A 25,621-nucleotide genomic window follows, 5' to 3' on the forward strand; every position below is an offset into this window, starting at 1 on the left:
TTAATTATTAAAATTACTATTAAATAACAAACTAATAGTTTTAATCAATATTTGATAGTGTCTAATATTTAATCAATAAGGTACGACGACACCTTAGTTTTAATCAATATTTAATAGTTTTAATCATAAATAGATCATACAACTAGATTTATTTCGAAATAAATATGCATCTAATGTAAGACTAATATAGTTTTCGTTTATTAATTTGAAAACAATCAAAATTAACTAGAAAATTTCAACAAAAATTCTCCTATGTCAACTTTTTAGTAGTATCAAATTTTTAGTCAACTTCATAATATTTTTAGTCAAATTCTCATATACATTAGATGCATATTTATTTCGGAATAAATCGTGTTATATGATCTATTTATGATTAAACTATTAAATACTCTCTCTGTCCCACTTTAGGAGTCCCGGTTGAGTTCGGCACGAGTTTTAAGAAATGTAAAGTAAAGTTGGTGAAGAAAAATAGTGGAATGTGGGTTCTACTTTTTTATATTAGTTTTATAATAAAATGTGAGTGGAAAAAGGTAAGTGAAATGTGGGGCCTAATACCATTTATGGAATATTCTAAGTGGGACTCCTAAAGTGGGACACCCGAAAATGGTAAACCAGGACTCCTAAAGTGAGACGGATGGAATATTGATTAAAATTAAGGCGTCGTTGTACCTTATTGATTAAATATTAGACACTATCAAATATTGATTAAAACTATTAATTTGTTATTTAATACTCACACCGTCCACAAACAATAGATCACTTTTGTCATTTTGGGACGTCCATAAAAAATAGATCACTTTCTAAAAATAGAAAGTTTATCTCTCATACTTTTCCCACTTTTTCTTCTCTATCTCCTACTTTACTCACTTTTTCTCCCTATCTCTCTTACTTTACCTACTTTTTCTCCTCCTCTCTCTTACTTTACCAATTCTACATTAAAACTCATGTCATACACAAAGTGATCTATTTTTTGCGGACGGAGGGAGTAGTAATTTTAATAATTAAAAAAATTTATTGATATTTAAAAATCAAAATTTAAAATTTAATTTTTTAAAATTAAATCTAATACTGAAATAAAGAAACAAAGTGAACGATGGCAAAAGAGAAGAAGAATGATAATTTTGAAATAATATCAGATATAGTACATCATTGAAATAATATCAAATTTAAAAAGACCAAATTGCCCAAACCCCCCAAACCCACCAAAAGGGTATTTTCGTCACGAAACAGTGAAAAATGACCATTTTCGAGATAAACGCTTAGTCCAGGTTGTCTGGGGATATTTTAAAAGTTCAGAATTCATTGGCGAGATAAACACATAGTCCATAGACTATTCTTATAGTTCACTCTTATTCTTAGGCCGTTGAATAATTAAAAAATGACTGGAACGGGATACATCTTCCAACATTATAATTGATGTCAAATGACTATGATCAAATGCACCTGTGTTAAATTATTTCTTTTTAACTAATAGATCAGATATCCGAGTCAATACAAGATAGATCAAGAACCATTTTTGATCTTTTTAAAAATATTGATATCAGGAGTAACAAAAATAATATATTAGATGCATCTATCATTCGAATTATGGTATGTCATGATGTGCAGTCTAAAAGAGTATTTGTATAATAGGCAACAATAAAAGTACATCATTTAGGCAAAATAAAAATTTTAAATTCAGCATCTTTTTGTTTTGTATTATGCGACGAATTTGATTTTACACTATATTCGTAATTGTGGAGAGATCAAGTAATTAGTGATTGAAGAATATGAATTTGAGTAGAAGAGAATTAAGAACAAAGAAGATAATTGAAGAATATTGAATTTCAGAGACGAAGAGCTTTTTGAGTAAGAAGAAATAGAGAATAATGTCTAATAGTACTAGTATTTTTTATTTACATTTGTGATCCCCTATTTATGATTCAAACTTGAGAGTTCCATATCCATGGTTCATGTATGTGACCGGCAATCGTGTTTAAGAAAATATTAATTCACATATATTTAGTTTGATTAGTGTTAGGTGGACAGGACCACAAATAGATAAAATCAACATTTGAGCTTCTTAAATCTTTATGTAATAATTGAACGGTAAAGGGCTACCATGATTTCCAATCGATATGCAATTAAACACGTTTTCTAATCGATACGTGAATACTGGAAAAGAATATAAATTAATGTAAATAACTGTAGATAAATCCAATTGATTGTAGTAGGACCAAAACATCAATCTTTGAACTATATTAAACTTATATATAAGGTTAATACATGACAGACGATTAATCTTGTCCGTTAGATTGTAGTAGAAAATTAAAGGGCCACGTTAAAATCTTGATTAGTTCTCATTAAAATTGGTCAAATAGATTGGCATAGATTATTAGACTGACATAGATATCGACTTCCAGAAAAAAAAATTAAGATGATTATATTGATCTAACTTGAAAATAGCTTGAGTTCGATATAATTTTATTTATGGCCATGATTAACTATAATTAGCTATGTAAGTGTTGCTCTTCAATTAGAATTTTTTTTTCATGCTCAGAAGTCAAGCAAATTGATTAAATGGTAGGCTTGACTAAATAGTAAATAGTGTAGAATGTTTCTGGTATATTTAGTGGAAATTTATGTCCTTTCTGATTTTGTAGAACTATTATTACAGTTCATGTGGTTTTGACTTTCAACTAATTAACGACCATTATTATCCCTTCATTAATATTTGTATGAGTTGGTGTATTGATTATGCTCTTTTAGTCAAAAAGCCTGGAAATTTAGTTGGAGAGCAGGTTGCTGGTCGGAAACTCCGAGTAATCAGAGATGCGGGCAGAGAAGGAAGAGGAGGAGATATATCTAAATCTATACCTAATCAATGTGTAATTATATATGCCATCTTTCTGTAATCGAATTTGTAATTCTTCTTGTCAAAAAAGGAGAGAGAGAGAGAGTTGCAATAACACAGGAAAAAAAATCACATGTAACCGGAAATAAAAATTTCCCTTTATTTCAAATAACATAGATCTAGAAAAACGAAGTGATACAGAAAATAGAAACCGATTATTCATAAGATAGAAAATAATTGGAAGACGAAGCGGGTGTGATTACTTCTTGTTGGTGTTGGTGGTGCTGCTTCCATGGAGCCGACCATGTTTGTTCTTGGCGGAGTGTGTTGTTGTTGATGATGATGATGGAACTGGACTTTTCTGATAGAGCTTCTCCGCAGCAACACGCTTATCAGACGTGTTGCTTTGGCTACCACTTTGATGGCGCATGGGCTGACCTAGAACTGCATCACCTTTTTTTTTCTTGGAATTGGACTCATCACTAGGGCTTGAAGGAATGGGATTACCACCAGCTGCATACACTTTTTCTGCCATTATATCAACCAGGATAGTTTAATTGATATAGAATATGTTGTCTGAGAGGTCCTATTTATAATATTAAGGATTCAGATTGTTATTTAATTACTCTATTTATTTTGTCAAAATGGTTAATAATAATATTGTAAAACTTGGAGAGGAAGACATGAAGTAAATTAAGATGGAAACAGTTGTGTTGTTTAGGTGTATTGGTAATGGTGGTGTATGAACATGAAAATATGAATGAGATGAAAGATGAGGTTTGAAGGGATAAGTGGTTGGGAGTTTGAGCACGCGGTTTGCTAGATATTAATACGAGATGTTTGAATATACTATCAAGTTTAGTTATGATGCAGAAAGTAAATTCCGAATATTTAATTTAGATTTCACGGGCACGTGCAACTCTCAACTTATACAAGCTTAATATTCCCTCGCATATGTTTTATTTCATGTGCATGCATTTGTCCTCGTCAAAGCCCCGCCAAATCGCCAAGGCCCCACGGCCCCACCCCTACTAAATACTATCTGCTCTCCCATCATGTAATTTTTAAATTATTTGTTCATTTACAAAAAAGTAATTGAATGAAATTACATTTTTAACAGTGTAATTGATGTTGCATGCATCATTAAATTTTGTTATTTTTATTTTTTGTTTCAATACATTTTTGTTTTTAATAAATCCTTATATATACTTTGTTCCGATTCAGTCAACTTTACTTAGCAAAAGTGTGAACTTTTCTACGAAGTATTATAAAATGGAAATTGTGAGTTGGTTGAAGATTGAAGTTTGAGGATTTCTCGGAAAGGCTACATGTATTGGCGACTTGAATAGATGGTTGAAGATTGAAGATTGAAGTTTGAGGTTTGAGGTTTGAGGTTTGAGGTTTGAATACTAAGTAAGTTGGTTGAAGTTTGAACGTAACTACATAAATTTCAATTTACCGTTGAAAAGACCATCTTTGCAGATCATTTCAATTATGGGCCGCCTCTAGAATCCAGACATCTGAATTCCGAATGTGGGCTATATGATTTCAAAAGCCCAAGATCCACTAATCATATCTTACTCAAGGGACACTAGGATGCAGTTATTTAGTAATTTGCAGTTAATCGCATTCACACAGTAAATATGTTTTGGTTATTTATAATGGAAGATGGACACTTGGATGCAGTTAATCGCATTTATACAATACATACTTTTTTTTTACTCCTTCAGTTCCATATAATTTGGGACACTTTGATCCGGCACGGGTTTAAAGAAATCTAATGGAAAGTGAGTTGAAAAAGTTGGTGGGATGTGGGTCCTACTTTTAAAGTATTAGTTTTATAATAAAATGTGGATAGGAATGAGTTATTGGAATATGGGGTCCACTACCAAATATGGTAAAAGTGAAGTGGGACAAATTATGTGGGACGATCCGAAATGAAATACTGGGTCGAATTATGTAGAACGGAGGGAGTATTATTTATAAAAGAAGACTGAATGGGAGAAGTAGTAGTAGTACTATTTTTTTTTCTTTATAATCACAAACAGTTTTTTCATTTTCAATTCAGAACAGGTAGTGTTCAATAGTGACCCGAAATCATAATCAGAATCCCAAATCCCATCGTTTGAATTCAGAATGTGGGCCATAATTGAGACAAACGTAATGGTACATGAAGAGTCCAAAGAAATGTGTATATGCGTGCACTTTTAAGTAATGGTCAGACTTCTCAGATCCAGAGAATCCGCTAGATTACAGGGTCTAGGAACTCAGGGAATCCTTGAAATTCTCGGTCGTTGGGTACACAATCTTTTTATGCTTCAAAACCCTCAACCCACGATACTAAAGGCTAGTATAAGGAAGTAGGGATCGAATCCCACAGAGATAGAAGCGTAATGAAGCATTAAGAGACTTTGGAAAAGGTTTTTGGTTGTTGCCACGCAACTTTGAGTTGAGAACTTAACTACTAGACTTGGGAAATGTAAATGATCTATTTAATCAGCTAGACCTAGGAAAACTTAATAGAAGCATGCATAATGAAAACAGAGATGTAAACAGATCAACACTCTAGTGGCGAAACTTACCAGACTAGTGAATTACTTTCCCTAAACTGCCTAGACAGATGAAAAACAGACCGTGTTCCAAAAACAGTAAAGGTATGAATGAAAAGCTGCAATTAACTAACTATGGATTTAACTAACAACTAGCTTCATCTTCACCAACGATTCACGATCACAAAATGCAGAAAACATAGTAAACATCAAATCGAAACAGAGCATGTCGAATTAAACTATCAAATTACGATTAACTAAGAAAATAGAGCATATCTACTACCACTAGACGAGGTAAATGAGAAAACAGAAACTAAACTTCAAAACCCATGCAGAAATTAATAGATATAAACATCGGACGCTTCATCCGCTCCGGATCCAAGCCATCCACAACAAAATCCATCTCCTATCACTCCGATCCAACTAAATTCAACCGATCAACTACAAGTCCAGCACAATTCAAATCAAACAACACAAATCAAGTGCGAAAAGCATCCAAGGTAAAACAACAATCAACACAAACATAATACGAAAACATAACACAAGTTTCCATAGCTAAACGATTACGAATTCGACAACGATTCAACAAAATAAGGCCGAGCTTCGAACAGCGAAGACTCGGGGAATTCAAAAGCAGAAATTAAAACTGAAAGCTGTAAATTGTTTCTTCGCCTCGCGTAGAGACGGTGGTACACAACGATGATGCAAACTACGAACCCAACCCTTGAATTTCTTTAACCCCTAAGTGTGTGTGTAGAAGTGTGAAAAGTGAGCTAAGAGCAAAAAGTGATCTCCTTTGTGTGGTGCATGCTCTTATTTATAGGTGTGGAGTTGATCTTCTAGAATCTTCTCTTGAATTCTCCTTTCTGCCCTCCGTCTAGAAATCTCCTCCGTCTGGTAACTTTTTCCTTTCTGCTGCTCACTTTCCCGCCAGACTCCTTCACCAGGTAATTTCCTTCCTTCTTCCTGGATCTGACGTTTTCCTCTACACATCTGGCTTAAAAGTTGTATTAGACCCAGGAAACTGCTGAATTTAACCCCATAACCAATGCATGAAATTAGCCTTATCAGTACACTAAAATATAAAATAAGATAGGTAATTAGCTCCAATAGTACTCCAAAACCAATCTCATTTTTAATATTTGAGTGAAAAATACCTATCTTTAGATTTCACACTAAACTAAAACCAAAACTTTTTCAAATTTTGTATATAAATATAATATAAAGAATACTTTTAAATTTGAGTTTAGTATAAATGGTTGAAGTAAAGTCATATTTGATGTAACATTTACATCAAAATGAATTAATTAAGTTTGAGTTTAATGTAAATAATTGGAGATGCTCTTATGCTTGAAAAGAGTTAGATGTATATAATTAGTAACTCATGTTTGTCAAATATGAGGTAATTGTGGGGGAGCAAACTATATCTCACATCGGATAATGAGTAAGAGTTGCAAATATATATTTGAATTATCCTAAATATGAAGCCTTTTGGAGAGTATCACAATAGCAAAACTATGAAGGCTTTACTTAAAACAAACAATATAATACTAAGAAGTTAGCAAAACTATGAAGGCTTTACTTAAAACAAACAATATAATACTAAGAAGTTTAAATCCGATAAATTAGCTCACCAACTTAACAAAAGTCTATAAATCTTGTACTCCAGTATTTAAAAACTACAAGTACATGGGAGTGTTCAAATAGTAACCAAAAAACATTATAAAAATAGAAAACTATTTGCAGACATTAATTATTATAAATTGATACATGTACCTGCTAGATTAATAGTAGGGTAAATTGCTTCTAAAATTATCAACTTTCAAAAGGCTGGAATTTCCCGTGAACTTGAAAAGTTACACGAAAAATCACAAACTTTGCTTCCGTGTGCAAGTTTCCCGAGTCGGGTATTCCGGCTAAGTAGAGTGCTGACGTGTGTAAGTGTCCGACGTGGACGCTGTTGTGGACGTTGATGTGTGCAATGACATGGATTTAAATTTTAAATTTTTAGAATCAGATTTTAAAATACAAAATCCCCCAAATTGAACTCAAAAACCGTCTAACCCTAACATCAAAATTGAACATCAAACCGCTTAGCGCTGCTCAGTGGCGGAGACGCGACCCCGACAACGACCGTGACGGCGACGACGACCGTAACATCTGATGGCGCCGCCAACTCCGTAAGTTCCGCACTCCTCCGCTGCTCATTTTTTTGTTGATTTTGTGCAGGGTGAACTTTGGTTTCATTAATTTATGTTATTAGAGAGCGAGGAAGAGCAACAATGATGAACACAGCAGGATTTGTCTATGGAGTTTAACGGTATGGGATAACAAATTGTAGAGAGAGAAGATGTGCTGATGGATCATATTTGAATCTAATGAAGAAGGATGAGTTTGTTGAGTCCGACACCCCAAATACTTGAAACTTTTTGAAGAATTATTTCTCTATTTTGATTTTTTCCTCCAGAGTGAGAGATTCGCGATTTAATTCATATGAAATCTGAGTTTTTTAAATATTTTTTTTAGAATAACACAAAACAACGTAGTTTTGTGTTCCGGCTGCCTAGTCACGCTTCCGGCTGCCACATAAAGATAAGTTTATGCCGGAAAAATTCAGGGTCGGATCATTCGAGAAATTTGCACAACCCGACAAAGTTTGTGATTTTTCATGCAACTTCTAAAGTTCATGGGAAATTCCAGCATTTTATGAAAGTTGACGATTTTAGAAGCAGTTTACCCTTAATAGTACAACACGTGCATGACTCATTTTTCATAAGAGGATCAAAAGTTTTATTTTTTCGATTGTAGCTAAGTTAACTGCAAATTCATTACTCCCCCCACCCACAAAGATTATCTCACTTTGACTGGGCACGAGTAGGGGTGATTCGGTACGGTATACCGTACATTGAGTGTCATACCGTATACCGTACCGAATATTTCGGTATATTGGAAATTCGGTATGGTAATTTTTGATACCATTACCATACCGTGTTTTCGGTATACCGTACCGCATTCCGGTATGCCGAACTTTGGTAAGGCATACCGTTATACCTGTTATACCAAAAATAATACTATACCTAAAATATTTTTAAAAAAACAATTCTATTGTTCAATTACTTCAAAAAGTATAAAACAATTAAACTCCATACAATCATTCTAATATTCAAATTTATAAACCTTTAACAAACAAATCAAAAACAAATTATAAAATCATTAGCAATATTATCTTTATTTCTTAAAACCTTGTTGGTGAATTTGACAAAAGACATTACTTGTAGATGAGACTGAAAATGGAGGATCCAATCTACTATAAATATAAGGGTTTTATATACTATATAATTACATCCTGGTACATATTATATATATTTAATAATCTACGGTATACTGAAGTGTCGGTATATATCGAATTTTCGGGATGATGGTATATATCGGTATACCGAAGATTCGGTATGCCACGGTATACCGCGGTATAGGAAATCTAATACCGTTACCGTACCGAATCTTTCGGTACGGTATGATACCATACCGAAAACTACGGTACACCGAAAAATCGGTATTTTCGGTATTTTTTCGGTACGGTAAGTCTGGTATCTCCATCCTTAGGCTAGAGTTTAAAGAAGTGTAATAAAAAGTGAGTTGAAAAAGTTAGTGGAATGTTGATCCTACTTTTATATATTAGTTTTATAATAAAATGTGAGGTAAAATGAGTTAGTGGAATATGGAGTCCACTACCAAAAATAGTAAATAATAAAAAGTGAAATGGGGACAAACTTTGTGGGACGGACGAAAATGAAAAAATGGGACAATCTTTGTGGGACGGAGGGAGTACTAAATACAGTAATTGTATAATATACTACTCCCTCCGTCCCAGCTAAGATGACACATTGCTTAGCCGGCACGGGGTTTTAGGAGTTATTGGTTAAAGTATTTAATTGGAGAGAGAGAAGATGAGTGTAAGTATTAAAGTAGAGAGATAAAGAAAGATGAATATTTTAATAGGAGTGAGAAAAAGTGGCTGAGTGTATTAATTGGAGAGAGAAAGTTACCAAAAAAGGAAATGTGTCAACTTAGTTGGGACAAACTAAAAAGGAAAACGTGTCATCTTAAGCGGGACGGAGGGAGTAATTAATTATCTAAGTGCTACTGTGCTCAGTGACAGAACTACATTGAGCCAAGCCCCCGCATCAGCAGGGGCTTGGCCGGCACCAGATGCAGATTACCCCTTATACGTGGGTCCTCCGATCGGTCTCCGCCCAGAGACTCAAGCGTCGCCGATACTCTGAATGTGATAATTGAATGAAGGAGAAGAGAAGACTTGGGCTTAATAGTTTTAGGATTGTTGGGCTACTTTTAGTTTTGGGCTATAATAAACTACCCTTTATACTTCCTCTGTCCCATTAGAAATGAAACGTTTTCCTTTTTGGGATGTCCCATTAAAAATGAAATGTTTCTTAAAATAGAAATAACATTATCTCTACTTTTCCCCCTCTCTTACTTTACTATCTCTTCTTTAACTCACAAAACAACACTACATAAAATCTTGTGCCGAAAAGCAAACGTTTCATATTTATTGGGACGGAAGGAGTATAATTCTGTCTTTTTAATTTATACTTCCTCCGTCCATAAACAATAAATCTATTGTTGTTCGGCACGAGTTTTAATGTAGAATCGGTAAAGTAAGAAAGAGTGGGACAAAAAGTAGGTAAAGTAAGAGAGAGGGGGACAAAAAGTAGGTAAAGTATGAGAGAGGAAAGAAAAAGTAGGAAAAGTATGAGAGATAAACTTTCCATTTTTAGTAAGTGATCTATTTTTTATGGACGTCCTAAAAAGGCAAAAGTGATCTATTTTTTGTGGACGGAGGGAGTATAAACCTATCTTTTTGTCAAATCTAATTAAAGTATCGACTAATTTTTCAATTAATTTGAAGAAAATTTTTTTACTTCATTAAATTGAGGCTCTGAACTGTATTTAACTTATCTGATTCAGAAAATTACAATTTTAGTAATTATGAAATTAAAATATGAATTATAATTTATTTTTATTGATTTTGAAAACAATTAGTTATATATTTGAGTTGTAATTTATGTTATATGATTTGTATGAATTTGATAATATATATTTATTGAAATTTTATTTATTTATTTATTATTATTATTATTATTATTATTATTATTATTATTTATTACTCCCTCCGTCACATTAAATATGAAATGTTTGTTTTTCGGCACATGATTTTATGTAATGTTGTTTCGTGAGTTAATAAAGAGAGAATAAAGTAAGAGAGATGATAAAAGTAGAAATGATGGTATTTCCTTTTTATGAAAGGTTTCATTTTTAGTGAGACAATTTGAAAGGGAAAATTCTTTATTTTTAATGGGACGAAGGGAGTATCGGAAGCGGTAAGGATCGGTTTTTCTTAGCTCAGCAGTCCATTCTATGATGGTCTATCGTTGGCCAATATAATATCCCTCCTTTCTTATTTAAAGTTCAGCACCAGCTTATTCGAATTCTTGGTTCCGTCACTAACTGTGCTAGTCTAGTACAGTAACTTTTTGAATACTTCAATCTTTCTCTTATTGAAACAATTTCTTCTATTTCCTCAAACTATTCATGCGCCCATTTTTTTTCATTTTATCTGTGATTTCACCATCTTAATTCCCTTCCTCCAACTTTTGGTATTTCAACTCGACAAAGGTTAAAGATAATTTCCAAAAAAAAATTAAAAAGAAAAATTATGCTCAATGTGCTTTCGCCCTACCATTCAATGCAATATTCTCATGAAACTTTTACAAATACATATCTATACGAAAATGAAATAAAAAAAAAATCATATTAAAATTCAACCTCTCAAATTGCGAGTGACTATGAGTAACATTAAAATTAATTATGCTCAATTTGTTCCAATAAAATTAATCATATTTCGACACAACATAGCTACTCAATTAACTGCTTTTGTTATGATACACCACAAAATCACTGCAATTTCATAGAATATAATTCATGAACCTTTTGAGGAATACAATACATTATCAGTAGATTAATATTCTAACCCGAAGAAACATCCGAAAAAATACTAGAATCAGATGAAGAACAAGAAGAAGAAGAAGAAGAATCACTCGAGAAATCATCCACTCCCACTTCACTAACTCTCGCTTTCTTAAAAATTACGCGACACAACGTCCAGTTTCCTATTCGAACCAAGCAACCCTGCAAACATAATTGTACCAAAAAATAAATTAATACTGCTCTCTTATGAATTACGTTAAATTGGTATCACAGCTAGAAGGAATACCTGGTCAGTCGCATGTGTTTGCTGACTTTGTGAAAGAGCAAGGCAGTACTCATGCATGATCCAATCAGTTCTAACAGCACAACGATGCTTTGTTCGTCTATGAAATACGTATGATTTTCTGATCCCAATAATGGGCATCTTTTTCGAACAAATTATTCGTTTGGCCGAACCGCTAGCCTTCCAAACACCACATTCACTTCCTCTCCCCATTTTCCTACCTTCCTTGTTACAAAAAAAATACATCTCCTGCTCTCCATCACCTACAAATTTATACTTATTGTTTCAAATTTGCAAATATTTAATTTTTACGATGAAAAAAGTATGAAAATGAGATGTATATATATTACCTGGAAGCTCCCATGGATCATAAGTGAAGACGTCGAGTTCAGGGATCACTAGAGCAGGCATGGGATGATTAAATGTTTTACGCGACAAATATTGGAAGACGATCTCTTCATCCGTGGGTTGAAATCGAAATCCCGGGGGCAGTTTGCTCTCTCCTTCTCTCACTAAACTCAACTTCTCCATGTCAACGATGAGATGAGAGAGAGCTGAGATAGCCTGCGAGGTTGCACGGAAGGTATGCTCTTTGGAGCTTTTATATATGGAGATGTTATTCATTAATTAATGTTTAAGGAGAGATAATGATATTTACTTGTTTGCATAACAATTTCTTTTTGTTGAAGGAACTGCTTTTGCCACAAATTCAAACACTGCATCTAATTACTAGTTACTTTAAATTATGGATTTCTGACATCTAAAGTTCACTTCTCCAATATAATATAAGATTCATGTCATAAAGATTGAAATCTGATTCCTTCTTTTCCTTAGTAGGTATATAATCTTCTTTTTCTAATTATGACCAACCAGGAACAGATACTGGTGATCAGTGTGTTTGTTAATTACAGTTATAATTTCGATTTTGTAGACATTTTACAGATTAATCACGTAGGAAAAATAAATTAAATTCATTACACAAGGATTTAATCTAGAATTTATTGCAAGTGATTTTTGTTATAAACTTTTCCACTTCCACTAGTAGTTCACGTTGAAGGGGGCATTTTATTGGTATATTTGGAATAATATATGGATTGAGGTTGAAAGCAAATATCAAAGAATGGAAAAGGGTTATACTTTTTTAAAAAGTGAAAATCCTTCAAAAGATTGAGTTGGAGGAGGAAATTGACTTGAAAGAGGGTTGCATATGTTCTTTCCTTCATGTAGAAGAAGTTGCTTTTCTTGTTCATATTTATTATTGATGTATATTTTTTCAAATTAAACCTTTTCTTTTATTCTATGAACTAAAAATCAATTGTACAATCGCTTTCTTTCTATGTAATTAATTACAAAAACAAATATTCTGGTATTTATTAAAAAAAGCATGTTATTATTATATTGCTGCTGGTGTAGCACTATAGAGGTTGTACAGTTCCAAATGTCTCACCTTTGTTATTCAACTCTTTCCTCTAAAAACAAGTGATTTACATTCCACACAGCAAGAAAAGCACAAGGCTGAGGTCAAATGCATCTCTGCTACTCTTCTAAATCCAATATCAATAAATTGAAGAAACAGACAGACAGATGGAGAATAGCAAAACCGAATTCTATTGAAACAACTACATATGCACAAACACCAATCCGGCCGCCAGTTGGCTCAATGTTCTTGCTTCACAATATCATTACTTTACAAGTATTGCTGATATTCTGTTGCACTATCACCATTACTAGAAAGGGTTACCCGGTTCGACCCTATGGCGAGGGCTCTGTCATTCGCCTCGTCCCATATTGACTTCCCTTGCAGACTCTTGGAAACTGCCAAGGTCGTACTGTCAAAACTAGCACCCACTGAGTGTGAAGGCATCATAGGCTGCTTCCTTTGCACCTTCGCCCGGAAATCATTCTTTGATTTAGGAATACTGCCACAGAAGATATCCATAAAGTTTCCAACCATTCCTCTGTTGTAGGGGTTGCCACGTCTGCTATATTGGTATCTAAAGTTCTCATATGTCGTCTGTAGAGAAAAAAAATAAAAAATAAAAACCATGATCAAAAATCAACCATGAGATCTACAAGGGTCGCCCCTATAAATATACCGAAAACAGGGAGTGGTATGTGCAAATCACCTGGTTTGTTGCGATGAGGTAGAGATGGAAGATCGAGAGCCCTCCTACGAACCAGAGTCCCAGGAATGTGTAAATAATGAGTGCGATGGAGGCGGGTGTTTTAGTCATAGCTTTCCATATGGAGGAATTCTCGCTGTCCCTTATCTTTACAATGTACACCCAGCAAAACCCATGAACGTACAAGGCAAGCAGCATTGTGGAAAAGACAAACATGTAAAAGAACCGATAATTCCTCTGCATCCAAAATCAAGAACAGTTTAAACACAATGTGAAACACACACACACATATACATATATCTTTGTGTGCGTATCTTCAGATAGATTGACGTGTTGAACAATTAATTATAACAAGAAATCTTCACCGAATGGAATATTACTCCCTGAAAACACATCTATATAACTTTATTTCAAAGTATAAATATAGTGAGAGCTTGATTGAGGAGCTTTAACGGAAGTAAATAACAAAAGTGCCCGAAAATTAAAAAAACATAACTTACCAGTCCAATACATTGTCCAACCCAGGGACAGTGATGATCAAATCGTTCCACACAGTTGTCACATATCGAACAATGTGAGCAGCGTGGAGGCCTGTACAGCATACAAGTGTCGCAGTATTTGACTTTCACAGTAGCTCCATTAACTATAACATCTTTTGTACGAGGCAAGCGAGGCGTTTGGCCAGAGCCCAATTCCATACTATTATCATACGTTTCCGGTTCGGGAGGTTGAGCATTGCGAGGAATAATACCGGGGTCCCTTCCAGAAGTCAACAGAAGCAGCACCAAAACCTGGAATAGCACAAAAGATTACTCCATCTTACTAAACACACTTCAATATTGCAATCAAGCTCTTACTTTATTCCCAGAACTTATTTTTTAAAAAAATACTTCCTGCGTCCCTCTTTAGGAGTTCCATTTGAGTTCGGCACGGGTTTTAAGAAATGTAAAGGAAAGTTGGTGAAAAAAGATAGTGGAATGTGAGTCCTATTTTTACGTGAGTGGAAAAAGGTTAGTGGAATGTGGGGCCTATTACCATTTATGGAATATTCCAACCGGGATTCCTAAAGTGGGACACCCAAAAATGGTAAACCGGGACTGCTAAAGTGGGACGGAGGGAGTGGTATTCTAGGAGCACACAGCTGTTCTCCATATTTCTCATTATTTTCCATAGTTTCACAAGCAAAATGCACTTCTACTTTCTATGATACAACTTGTCGCAAGTCTGAATGAAGGTCCATTTCCATAAACCTTACTTTACAGTCGTAACAACAATAGTTCTAGAACAAAGTATCAAGATTTTCATATGTAATACTCCATCTAGCAAATCCATCACTCCTATCTACTAATCTAATAGGCTGTCCCAAAGAACCATGATCCCATCCTTCTTTACGCAAATTCAGTTCTTTAGTCACATGTGAAGATTCTTCAACTAGTTTATTCTAGGAGTACTAAAATTCATCCAACAGAAACACATGCTGGTTCAAGAAAAATTGAGTTTCAACAGTTTTTCGATATTCACGACTATTTTCCCAGTGCTCTCTTGGATGAAACTTATGAACTTCTCTTGTATTCGAATCCATACATAAAATGAAGCTAGGCATAGCTCTTAATATAGAATCCGATTGAGGCCTAACAAAAAGACAGTGTACTAGTACTGTTAAGCAAGAAAGAGTAAAAGTTTAGAAGGATAGACGCCATAGAGAGTTCCCAATTATCACTGCAGCCGTGCTAGACTACTGTGTGAAGATTCATCCTAATATAACTTGTTAGTGGCTGGACTAATAGAAAAATTCCAGACAACTGTAAGATTTCAGGGTTGGAATAGAACTTACAAATACTGTCTCGACGATAAATACAACTAAAACTGCAATTCCCCAATCACCAGAAAAATCATCCAGCAGTTTCCTTGCAACGAACACGCAGAAGACAGCAGCAGGAGCAACTATAAGAAACACTGTTAGAAATATCGATCTTACATCCGGCCGAAAATAAACCTTCCCCCAAGACAGAATTTCTGCAAGAAAAAAACACCATCTTCAGAAAGATTGACAACACTTTTCTACAGCGTCGTACTAATCGAGAGGGATATAGACCTAAGACTTGTTGAAGGTAGAACCAACAACAATTCTGTATATCTACTATCATACACTTCAAGGTAAGTCTAATCCATAAGCTTGGTTAAACATATCTATTTAAATTAGAGTTTAAGGTGCTTGACAATGCATAAGAAGAAATTCAAGCCATCACAACATTCAAGCAACTCCAATGGCTAAAGAAAAACACATTTGGTTTGAGGCTAAAATAAGGTGATAAACTAATTTCCCCTTCCCTATTCCTCAAACAATATAAGGAAGAAAAGGCATATCAAATCAAAGCTTCCCCTAACAAAACACAAATCTAATAAAATTAATTCAAACTAATCCAAATTCAAGATGAAAAACAGTCAATAAGCAGATAAAACCCTGATTCAATGAAAAGGGCAGGTAGAGAAGCGATTGAATTTACATTACTGCCCTCCCACGCCTTGTATTTCCTGACCATCTCCACCGCGCCGCCCACTGTATTCATCTCTCCCTCTCTGTGTTCTAGCTTTTCAGTTGTAACAAGCAAGTAGAGCCTATCTTCTTCCCCGAACAAGAGAAAAACGGAGTGCAAAATGATGGTTGCGAATATTGAATTGAGGTGTGAAAAAGTCAGCAGGGGGAAAATGAATGGGAGCCGCGAATTTTATGAATAGAATAGTCGAAGACGGCTTGGAAAGTCTTCGATGAACAGCGAGTTGTAGAAGATCGTTTGACCACGACCACTGACGTCAGTCGCCGGGAAATGACGGCCCACTTTTATTTTCCCAACGGAAATGCTTTGCTCTTTATAATTCAAAGTAATATAACCAAATATCGATAGGATAGGATGCAAGAAATTGAATGCGATTTTAGATTATTTTGTAGTGAATCCGGTTCAATTAAATTTAAAGATTGATTTAGGATTAATGAGACTTTATGGAGGTTTTTTTTTATCAAATGGGCAGTGCTACAACTATTTACCCATTTACACTCATTAATCCTCCTTTTTTTTTATTGAGGTTTCTTATCTCTTAATTTAGGATGATTAGTCGTGTAAATTCGGGTACTCGTCGGTACCCGTATCTAAAAATCGGGTATTTAAATTTGAAATTTTTACAATTTTCTACTATTTAATACTCCCTCCGTTCCACATTTGTAGTAACATTTAGTTATGACACATATTTTAAGGAATTGGTAGAGTGTGTAATTAATGAAGTGAGATGTGGAGTGTGTGATAAATGAAATGAGATGGTGGAATGAGATGGTGGAGTGAGATGATGGAGTGTGTAATAAATGAAATGAGTTGGTTGAAGGTGGGTCCATCTTTGACTTTTTGGTTTTTTATTTTTGTTTTGATTTATTTTAATATAGATAATGACATTTGGGTGTAATTTTAGTGAATAATGGGGTAAAATTTTATGTGCAAATATAGTAAATTCTAAATGTTACTCCAAATGTGGGACGGACTTTTATGGCAAAATGTTACTATAAATCTGGGACGGAGGGAGTATTTGACACGTATTTACCAAAATATCCAATGCGGGTACCCGCAAATCTAATATTATCATGTTTCATATTTATTCTGTTTATATAAACTAATTTGTGATAAGTATAATAAGTTACTACTATTAAAATTGACATAATATTTATTGACTATTGTTCCATATTTAAAATCTAATTATTACTCCGTTCGTCCCACTTTAGAATTCGATTCCTAAAGTGGGATGGAGGGAGTATTATTTTTTAATGGGCAAATGAAAGAATTCAAAGACCGCATCATAGTAAATTCGAACCCAAGACCTTTGACCTCGGGTATTACCACTCTACTGTTTAGCCAACTCACAAACACACAAGTTCAAAGTTTAATTTCAATACTAACTTTATTTTCTCAATGATATTAGTTTTGACGGAGAGAGTACTAGTTTTAACGATATTAGTTTTAATAATAGATTTTACTTATTTTTAAAATAAGGAACTTTTGGAATGTAGTAGTGGCGCATCGGGATGAGCGAAGAAAACTTAAATTTGAAAAAATGTAGCAAGAAAACATTGTCAAAATTAGGAGTCATTAAATAAATTTACGCTATGTGACTATGGCCCTATCTTAGATTAAAAAAAATATTTATAACTATAAATACAAATGCACAAATCTATAATCGGGTAATACTTAGGTATCTGAAACTTTAAAAAAAAGTCATTTACATCAATCACGCGAATCCATAATTTCAGATATTGAGTATGAAGTATCCAAAATTCACTCGGTATCAGGCTTAGATTGGATATACTCAAAAGCTTAGAACTAAATTTAAAACCATATGAATAATCGAGTTTTCAACGTTGAGGACATAAAATCAATAAAAAAAATTCAAAATTGGTATGGTTGATGACACTTATTCATTAAGATTGCGTTTACTGTATAGGTAGGTGATGATTAAAAGACCATTATATTGCACAAGTGAAATTCATATCCATATACGGCTATGATAATAGGAACAACTATATTTATTTTAGAGAAAATAGCTTATCTTTTCCTAAACACGTGAATTTCTAATGAAAATGTTTCGATATTTTAGGAATTCATTTTTTTGTTAGAGTGTTTTAAAATTTACTAGGACGCAACTTTTTGTTTCCAATTATGTGACCAAATCAGATCCATTAGACGAATAAATCAACATCCAAGATTATAGAAACTTCTTTAAGTCATTTTCTTTCATTTTTAGGTATGCAAAATTTGATAAGAGAATCCGTTTAGAAATTGCCGGATAATAAACCTCAAAATTAGGAATCAAAATGTTATTCCTAATTCCTCTTATTTTTCCCACCCAAACGAAACGTGTAGTATTTCTTTTGACGTGAGTAAATACAGTTTTCAAATTTTATCTTCCACTTAATCTAACAACTGATGAATAGTAAAAAGTGAAAAACAGGTCTTTGTACTTTCTTCTATAAATTTTTTTATTTACAATGCATTTTAATTTTATTAAATATTTTTACAATTTATTTATTAGATTCTTATACTATAATATTTTGATTTTAGAAGTTTTTTAGTTGGATCTTTATTTAACAAATTTTATAATTTAATTAACTTTTATTGTGTTGATTAAATTTTTTCTCTTAAATATTTTAATATTTAATTTTAGTTGCAATATCGATTCAATATTTATTGAAATATGATAAATTTGTAAGTTGATAACAAGCAATATCAATAAATTTTTCCATTTTTCAGATGATTTTTTCCATTTTTCAGATGATTCATGAGTCGATATTGCAACTGAACTAATTTCAAAACAAATATAAGAAAAAAAAGATAAATAATTGAATTTAATTAACACAATAAAAGTTAATTAAATTGTTAAATTTGTTCAATAAAGATTCAGCAAAATTAAAAATAAAAGTATAAGAACCTTTTAAATCAAAATGCATTTGTATAAAGGACCTAATGATCTAAATGACCTGATAAAAGTATAAGAACTTAATGAAAATAAAATTGTAAAATGACCTAATGAAACAAAATGCATTGGTACAAGAACCTAATAAATTAAACTTTAATGAAATTTATAAAATTGAAAATGCTAATAACAGTTTTTATTTTATTATAACCAAACTAAATATTCAAAATAAAACAAACGCAAATTTATAAAATTAAAAATGTTAATAATATTTTTTATTGTATCGTAATCAAACTAAATATTCAAAATAAAACAAACACTAAAAGTGTATCGAACGGGGGCGTGCTCATTGGTCTCTAAAACTTAGATCAAGTTTATGTCAGGTATGACATAAAAAAATGCATTGCACTTTGAACATTATTTTGGGCTTGTCTCCAAATTGAGGCCCAATATTTTTCTTAACTCAAAAAAGAAATTTACTACTGTATGGAGTAGGTCCTACCGGGAGTCGAACCCAGGTCGCTGGATTCAAAGTCCAGAGTGCTAACCACTACACCATAGAACCTCTTGCTTTGCCATAACATACATATTCATAATAACAAATCACTCAAAATATCAATCCGAGTTCCGACAAAAACACCCCCAAAAGTCTAAAGGGCATTTTTTATATACATTACTCTCCAAAAATGGTTCTGACTCTTTGATTTCCCAAGATATTGAATTATATTTTCGTAATGTGTATGTTGTGTATGTCATTTGACGTGAAAAAGTGGAGAAGTAGTATTGAATTATGTTTTCGTCAAGTTTATTCATCTTCTAACATAGAGATAATCATAAAAATTGTCATTTGTGCGAACCCTAGTTTCAGTTTCCACCGCCACATCCATTACCTTCCATACCAAATTTCACCTTTGTTTCACAAATCAAGCTTGAAGGAATTTTAAATGACACACATGTAATTCAATATCTTAGGAAAAAGTGTCAGAAAAAGGTGCCTACTTTTGGGGAGTTAGTGTACAAAAATGTCCGCAAATGATATAATCTGAAAATTGAGGAGAGCTTTTGTCCGAAAATTAGGTCAAAAAGTAACAAGGCACCTGGAACGGGCAAATGGTATAATCTGAAGGCGGCAAATGATATTTTGCAAGCATAGGGACTGCAAATGTTCATCGTTGATTGTATAAAGCCTAAAAATTAGTTCACTCAACTTCTTTTATCGTTTTCATATTTAACTTCAAATCAAGGGGCAGAATAAAAATTAAATCTTCTTCAATTAATTTCTCATCCAGTGACTGGCTCATTGCATAACCTAGTTGTGAGTTTATTTTCATAAGGTATAGTAGTACTAAGAAAAAGTATTAGTGTCGAAAGTAATAAAGTACCAACTACCAAATGAGATAATAACTTCTATAATACTTCAGGAAACACCCTAAAATCATGGGGTGAGAATAATACAGACATTATTTGAGAAACCTTTGTGAAGAAGGAAGCTGCAAAAGACAGCTAAACTAATCTAAAACAACGCCCATAATCTCAAAGCACAAAAGCAGGGTATGAATTTTATCAAAAAAAAGTCATGAGACTGCCCAAGCTCGAAACTCACGGCAGAAGTGAAGACGATCAAAGGCACCATACCCACAAATAAAATAGTGACCCCATCTGTGATTCTTCAAATCAATTCCTAAAAAGAAAATTAATATCTCCAGTACAAGCTAAGGAAACAGAATGCATCAAATAACTAACTAGTCCTATTTCTTATCAATGACCAAAAGAGCAGACATTTTTCAGCAAGAACTCCAAAAAATCATCAAACAATCTCTAATCCATAAACAATTAAATTGCATTTACTTACTCCTAGATAAAAATCATTGATAATATGAATAATGATAAAGCATATAATCAACAGTACTAGTTAACTATCATCCACTCACAGTCGTAAATAAATATAAACTGGTTCGATTATATACTCAAATCAATATACCTAGGTCCACCTTGAGAGAAACACACAATAGCTAGGCCACAGGTTTGTTCAAATTAACCACCTGTGTCATAATTTCTCTGAAAGTAAGCTAAAGAAAGAGCTACACATCTCACATGTCTTTCAGATGACCAAACTAGCACGGCCGCGTACAGCGATAAGAGAGCATACGTCAATCATCTTTAATATTCAGTTTCCACAAAATCTATCTTAATTAGCAAACTAAAGAGTAGTAGCATCTTGCAACTTCACCTGATGATTACCGTTTTAGTGTTTTACTCAAATGGTTATAGTAAGATCTAGAGGCCAAGCTGAACCAGACAGAATAACAGAATTGCGAAGAGAATTGTGCAGTTTAACGCCTAAGCAGTGACTACGAGTTAGCATTTCAATACGAACTTAAATAGATCAAGCACCAATTATAGAGAAGACTTAGCCATGAGGATATGGCCTCAACAAAGACCATTTGCTAACATTCAAACATGAGCAATAATATTCTTTTTTCACAGTAGCCAACTCTTATAAGGACAGTTAAAGTAAAACCCTATGAAGCTAGCCAACTAGGAACTAAAACTATCTACTAATTCCACAAGTTAAAAAGAAGTCACGGGAACAATTCATCATTGTATGTATCTTAATAATAAGGTACGGATCTGCAGAGAGGCAAAATTAGATTTCTGAACCAGGAAATAAAGTGGATATAAAATGTCACATGCAATTATGGCTATGTTTCTCACGGATGTACTTTTAAGGAGTTTCTGAAGCTCATTATCGCCTCATCTTGGAACGACTTTGCAATTCCAGCAGCTGCTCAAGTGATACGAGGGACCATCTGTCCTCGGCCTGGGTAAACACCTTTTGGTTGAGGGAGTCTATAATTATGCTTATATTACCAAATGCATATATTTGATGCCCATCTTGCAATCTACCAGGTTTGGGCTTGAACAGCAAACCATTTTGCTGAGCATAGATTTCAATAACTTCTTTCAAGCTCATCTCGTTTCCACCACTAGTGCCCTCTGCTGGAATTTCATTATGGGAACTTGGCATGGTCCTATGTTGAGCTTGTGCAGCAGCTTTTTTCCGAGTTTCAAACTGCCTTTGCTCGCGCACCCTGAGATAGCTAATATTCTCTTTCAATCCAGGTGGAGCCACCTCCATGCCTTCAACCGCCTGGTTCATCATGGCCAAACCAAGATTAAGCCTATACCGGATATGCTCATTTGCCTGAAGTTCTCGAGGAAGGAGCTCTTTCCAGTTGAGATACCACTGGGTCACTTCGTCAAAATTTGGTTTCGAACACAACCAATGATAAAGCACTTCTTGCCACTTATTAAAGAAAACATCCATTAACTGCAGCATGTGATGAGTAGGAATAGCAGACACCCATTTCATGACACAATTAAATTGTTCGAGACTCTGATTGGCTGGATTTATCTGGAATTCATGCATGACAGTCAATAGTTTTGGAATGATGTACCGAACCATTAAGTGCTCCCAACTGGCAGGATCAAAGACAGTCTTCCAAGGAGACAATATGGCAAAAGCTGATCCATCACTTGGGTGCCAAGCATGAAGAACACTGGCCAATCTATTGCGAATCGTGTGATAGCAATTCTCAAACTTGTGACCCAACAATGGTAACCAAGGGTGGATCCACTCATGGATGGGAATAGTTTCTCTACGCGGATCCCAAGAGTCTACAGCAGCTGATATTTTTGGCATAACAACGTTGTCGAGTATGGCCTGTAGGATAGAAGGAGGCAAAAGTTCTTCCCAAGAATCCAAATACCTAAGCATGGGCTCTGCGTCCCTTGCCTGCCAAGAGTTGGTCCCAGATATTCTTACAGCAGGAAATACGACTTCCATAAGCAGCTGCACATATGGAGAAGCTGTACTTGAGAAATTCAAAGAATCTTTACCTTGCAACAGTGTCTTCCACAATGACACAACCTCAGTTCCATGAGTTGGATTCTGGAGTGGGTCCCATCCCTGAAATATTCTAATAAATAGAGGCAGAGCATGTGAGCACGCAATGCAAGATAAGTTGCATAATGTGTACTCATCCGGAAATCTTGTCTGTAAATCTACAAATGATTTAGCAAGTGATTCTAAAGTTAACAATCCTGAAGAGCTCTTCTCACCCAATTGGTCCAATACAGCTATTATCTCCTCCATGTTTCCAAGCCGTTGTTTCTGGTCATCAGCCTCCTTTTGCAGCTTCTCTTTTTCCTTCTGTAAAGCAACCACAGTCTCCCTTTCGTTTCTCAGATTACTATCAAGTTTCTGAATGTCATGCTCAATTATATCAACTATCAATTTGATATTATGCTGAAGTTCTGGCATCGGGACATCATTTTCCCTGGCCATTTCTTCTGCATTCAAGTTTTCCAAATTTGTCAAAACCCGAACTTGTGGCCCTCTCATGTCAAAAACCTTCTGAACAACTTCAAAACCTTTCTCTTCCTTCTGGGCCAACAGTTCTGCAGCTGTTATATAAGCCTTCTTCTTTGAAACTTTCTTGGACCAAAGCTTTTCATTAGTGCGACCTTCTAAAGAATGGCTTGGACGTGGAACAGATTTTTCATCTACTTCCTGTATTGCTGGAGGAACGGCTTCTTTGTAGTCATTAAAACCCATTCCCATATTCTTAGGCCGAAGCTTGGCCTCAATAGGAGCCGTAATTCCCTGCTCATTTTTACCAAGACCACCACCCTTGTAGCCCATCTTCTCAAGCAACTTCATTCCAATACCCTTGGTATGCTTCTCAAATTCACCAACACCATTTGGGTCCAAGTCCCTTTTGCTAGCTTGAGATGATTTTTTGGCTGCCCTAGCCTTCTCCTTTTCCTTCTCTTCCCGTAACTTCGCACCTTCCCTGATAATCTTCCCAAAGGCAGTAGGCAAGAAGTCATCATCTTCTTCCTTGTCTTCATTTGCCTTTTTCGAATCAGCAGAACCAAATCCGAGACCTAAACCAGCAGGTTTGACATCCTCCTCCATTACATCATTATCCTCCCTGGAATTATGTTCAATCTCCTGACTGGGCATAACTGTGCCAGTTGAAACAAAACTGACTGGCTTAGAGTAGTCAGTCTTCTTAGACGAATCCTTCCTGCGCTTGTTCTTCGACCCAAACCCCTCGTCAGAGTCACTATCACCAGAAGCAAACACACCGTAAAGAACATCGTCTTTGGTCTGCACACGTTTCTGCTTGCGCTTGCCATAAAACTCCCCACCAATCCACTGGCCATCATCATAATCATTATCCATGCCGAACCTTTCCCTCTCCTGATACTCATCCATCTTCTAGTCTGGAAAAAAATTACAAACACCAATCAAGCAACTAACAATTAAGGTAGGGTATATGCAATGATAATTAAATTAAATGACAACCATTTTCCTAGTTTTATTCAAAAAGTAGCTCGCACAGAGGCAGCGTTTCTAAGAAACGATTAGGGTTGTCAAATTGGGTGAAAAATTACCTAATCGGGTATCCAACCATGCTAAAGCTCATTTAAAACCTAATTTCAATTCCCAGTCTCATAATACTATATTATATCAAACCATAATTAAAATTCCAAGTTTTCAACTCGATTAATACATCTTGTAGTTTTGTTATAATCATAATACTAGTATATGAAACCCCAATTTCAATTCCAAGTTTTCAAGTCAAGCTAAAATGTCTAAAATCATCTGCTAAATATGTAAAAACTAAAATTAAGAATGATATTGCTAAGAGGAATGAATAGCGAGTAGAATATGACTGACTGTTGGGTTGAGGGAGAGAGGAGACTGTTTTTCGGGTCCGGTCGTTGCGTCGAGCTCAATCGGCGGTAGGGCAGAGAGTCGGAGAAGCGAGAGAGAGGCGGAATCGTGGGAGAGATGTCCCCAAATAGCAATAGGTGTATAACTATTTAGTTACTCCCAATTACAACAATTTCTTGGGCTACATTATTTTATGGGCTTTGGAATAATATAATGGGTCGAATCCAAGTTGTGAGATGTTTAGGTAATGTGTTACTTGAGCTGAAAGACTTGAATTTAAATTGACAGGTTTATTCAAGTAGGGCTCCGAATTTGAGTTTGCTTCATTTATGATACGATTAAAATAAACTAGATTATGCTAAGTATATTTTATTTATTATAGTATAAATTTCATTACAATATTTTTATTTATTCCTAAGAATAACTTATATTCCGTCCGCCCTAAGGTAGTTGGGTCAGTTCTTTATTTTTTGGCATGTATTTTACGAAATTAATATTATCAAATACTAGTTAGAATAAAGAGAAAATAAAATAGAGAAGAAAGTGTGAGAGAGAGAGAGAGAGAAAATTAGTGGAGTATGCAACTGCCCTCCATGTCCCGAGAGGCATTTCGGTCCAAAAATACGT

At 34.4% G+C, this 25,621-nt stretch overlaps 2 protein-coding genes, 1 non-coding gene and 1 pseudogene across 4 annotated transcripts; all 4 read right to left on the reverse strand.

Annotated features, from left to right (window-relative positions):
- Window positions 1–11,343: 11,343 nt before the first annotated feature.
- On the reverse strand, window positions 11,344–12,255 carry LOC125190694 (NAC domain-containing protein 83-like). Its single transcript, XM_048088061.2, has 3 exons — window positions 12,022–12,255; window positions 11,675–11,934; window positions 11,344–11,589 (listed from the first exon to the last, which is right to left on the reverse strand). Exons 1-3 carry the CDS (start codon window positions 12,200–12,202, stop codon window positions 11,428–11,430), a joined length of 603 nt encoding a protein of 200 aa, XP_047944018.1. The 5' UTR covers window positions 12,203–12,255; the 3' UTR covers window positions 11,344–11,427.
- An 840-nt stretch (window positions 12,256–13,095) lies between these two features.
- Window positions 13,096–16,684, reverse strand: LOC125186145 (putative protein S-acyltransferase 7; annotated as a pseudogene). Its single transcript, XR_016130953.1, has 5 exons — window positions 16,302–16,684; window positions 15,629–15,810; window positions 14,295–14,585; window positions 13,798–14,031; window positions 13,096–13,685 (listed from the first exon to the last, which is right to left on the reverse strand). The product of XR_016130953.1 is annotated as a putative protein S-acyltransferase 7 (transcript).
- Window positions 16,685–19,741: 3,057 nt separating this feature from the next.
- Window positions 19,742–19,813, reverse strand: TRNAQ-UUG (transfer RNA glutamine (anticodon UUG)). Its single transcript has one exon. It is a non-coding gene; the product is annotated as a tRNA-Gln (tRNA).
- Window positions 19,814–21,658: 1,845 nt separating this feature from the next.
- On the reverse strand, window positions 21,659–25,153 carry LOC125188318 (septin and tuftelin-interacting protein 1 homolog 1-like). The gene is made up of 2 exons (XM_048085098.2): window positions 24,998–25,153; window positions 21,659–24,540 (listed from the first exon to the last, which is right to left on the reverse strand). Exon 2 carries the CDS (start codon window positions 24,530–24,532, stop codon window positions 21,995–21,997), a length of 2,538 nt encoding a protein of 845 aa, XP_047941055.1. The 5' UTR covers window positions 24,533–24,540; window positions 24,998–25,153; the 3' UTR covers window positions 21,659–21,994.
- Window positions 25,154–25,621: the final 468 nt, after the last annotated feature.

Source organism: Salvia hispanica, chromosome 5, assembly GCF_029641045.1.
Source record: "Salvia hispanica isolate PSC_SH4W2 chromosome 5, Shi_PSC_v1, whole genome shotgun sequence".
Classification (NCBI taxonomy): domain Eukaryota; kingdom Viridiplantae; phylum Streptophyta; class Magnoliopsida; order Lamiales; family Lamiaceae; genus Salvia; species Salvia hispanica.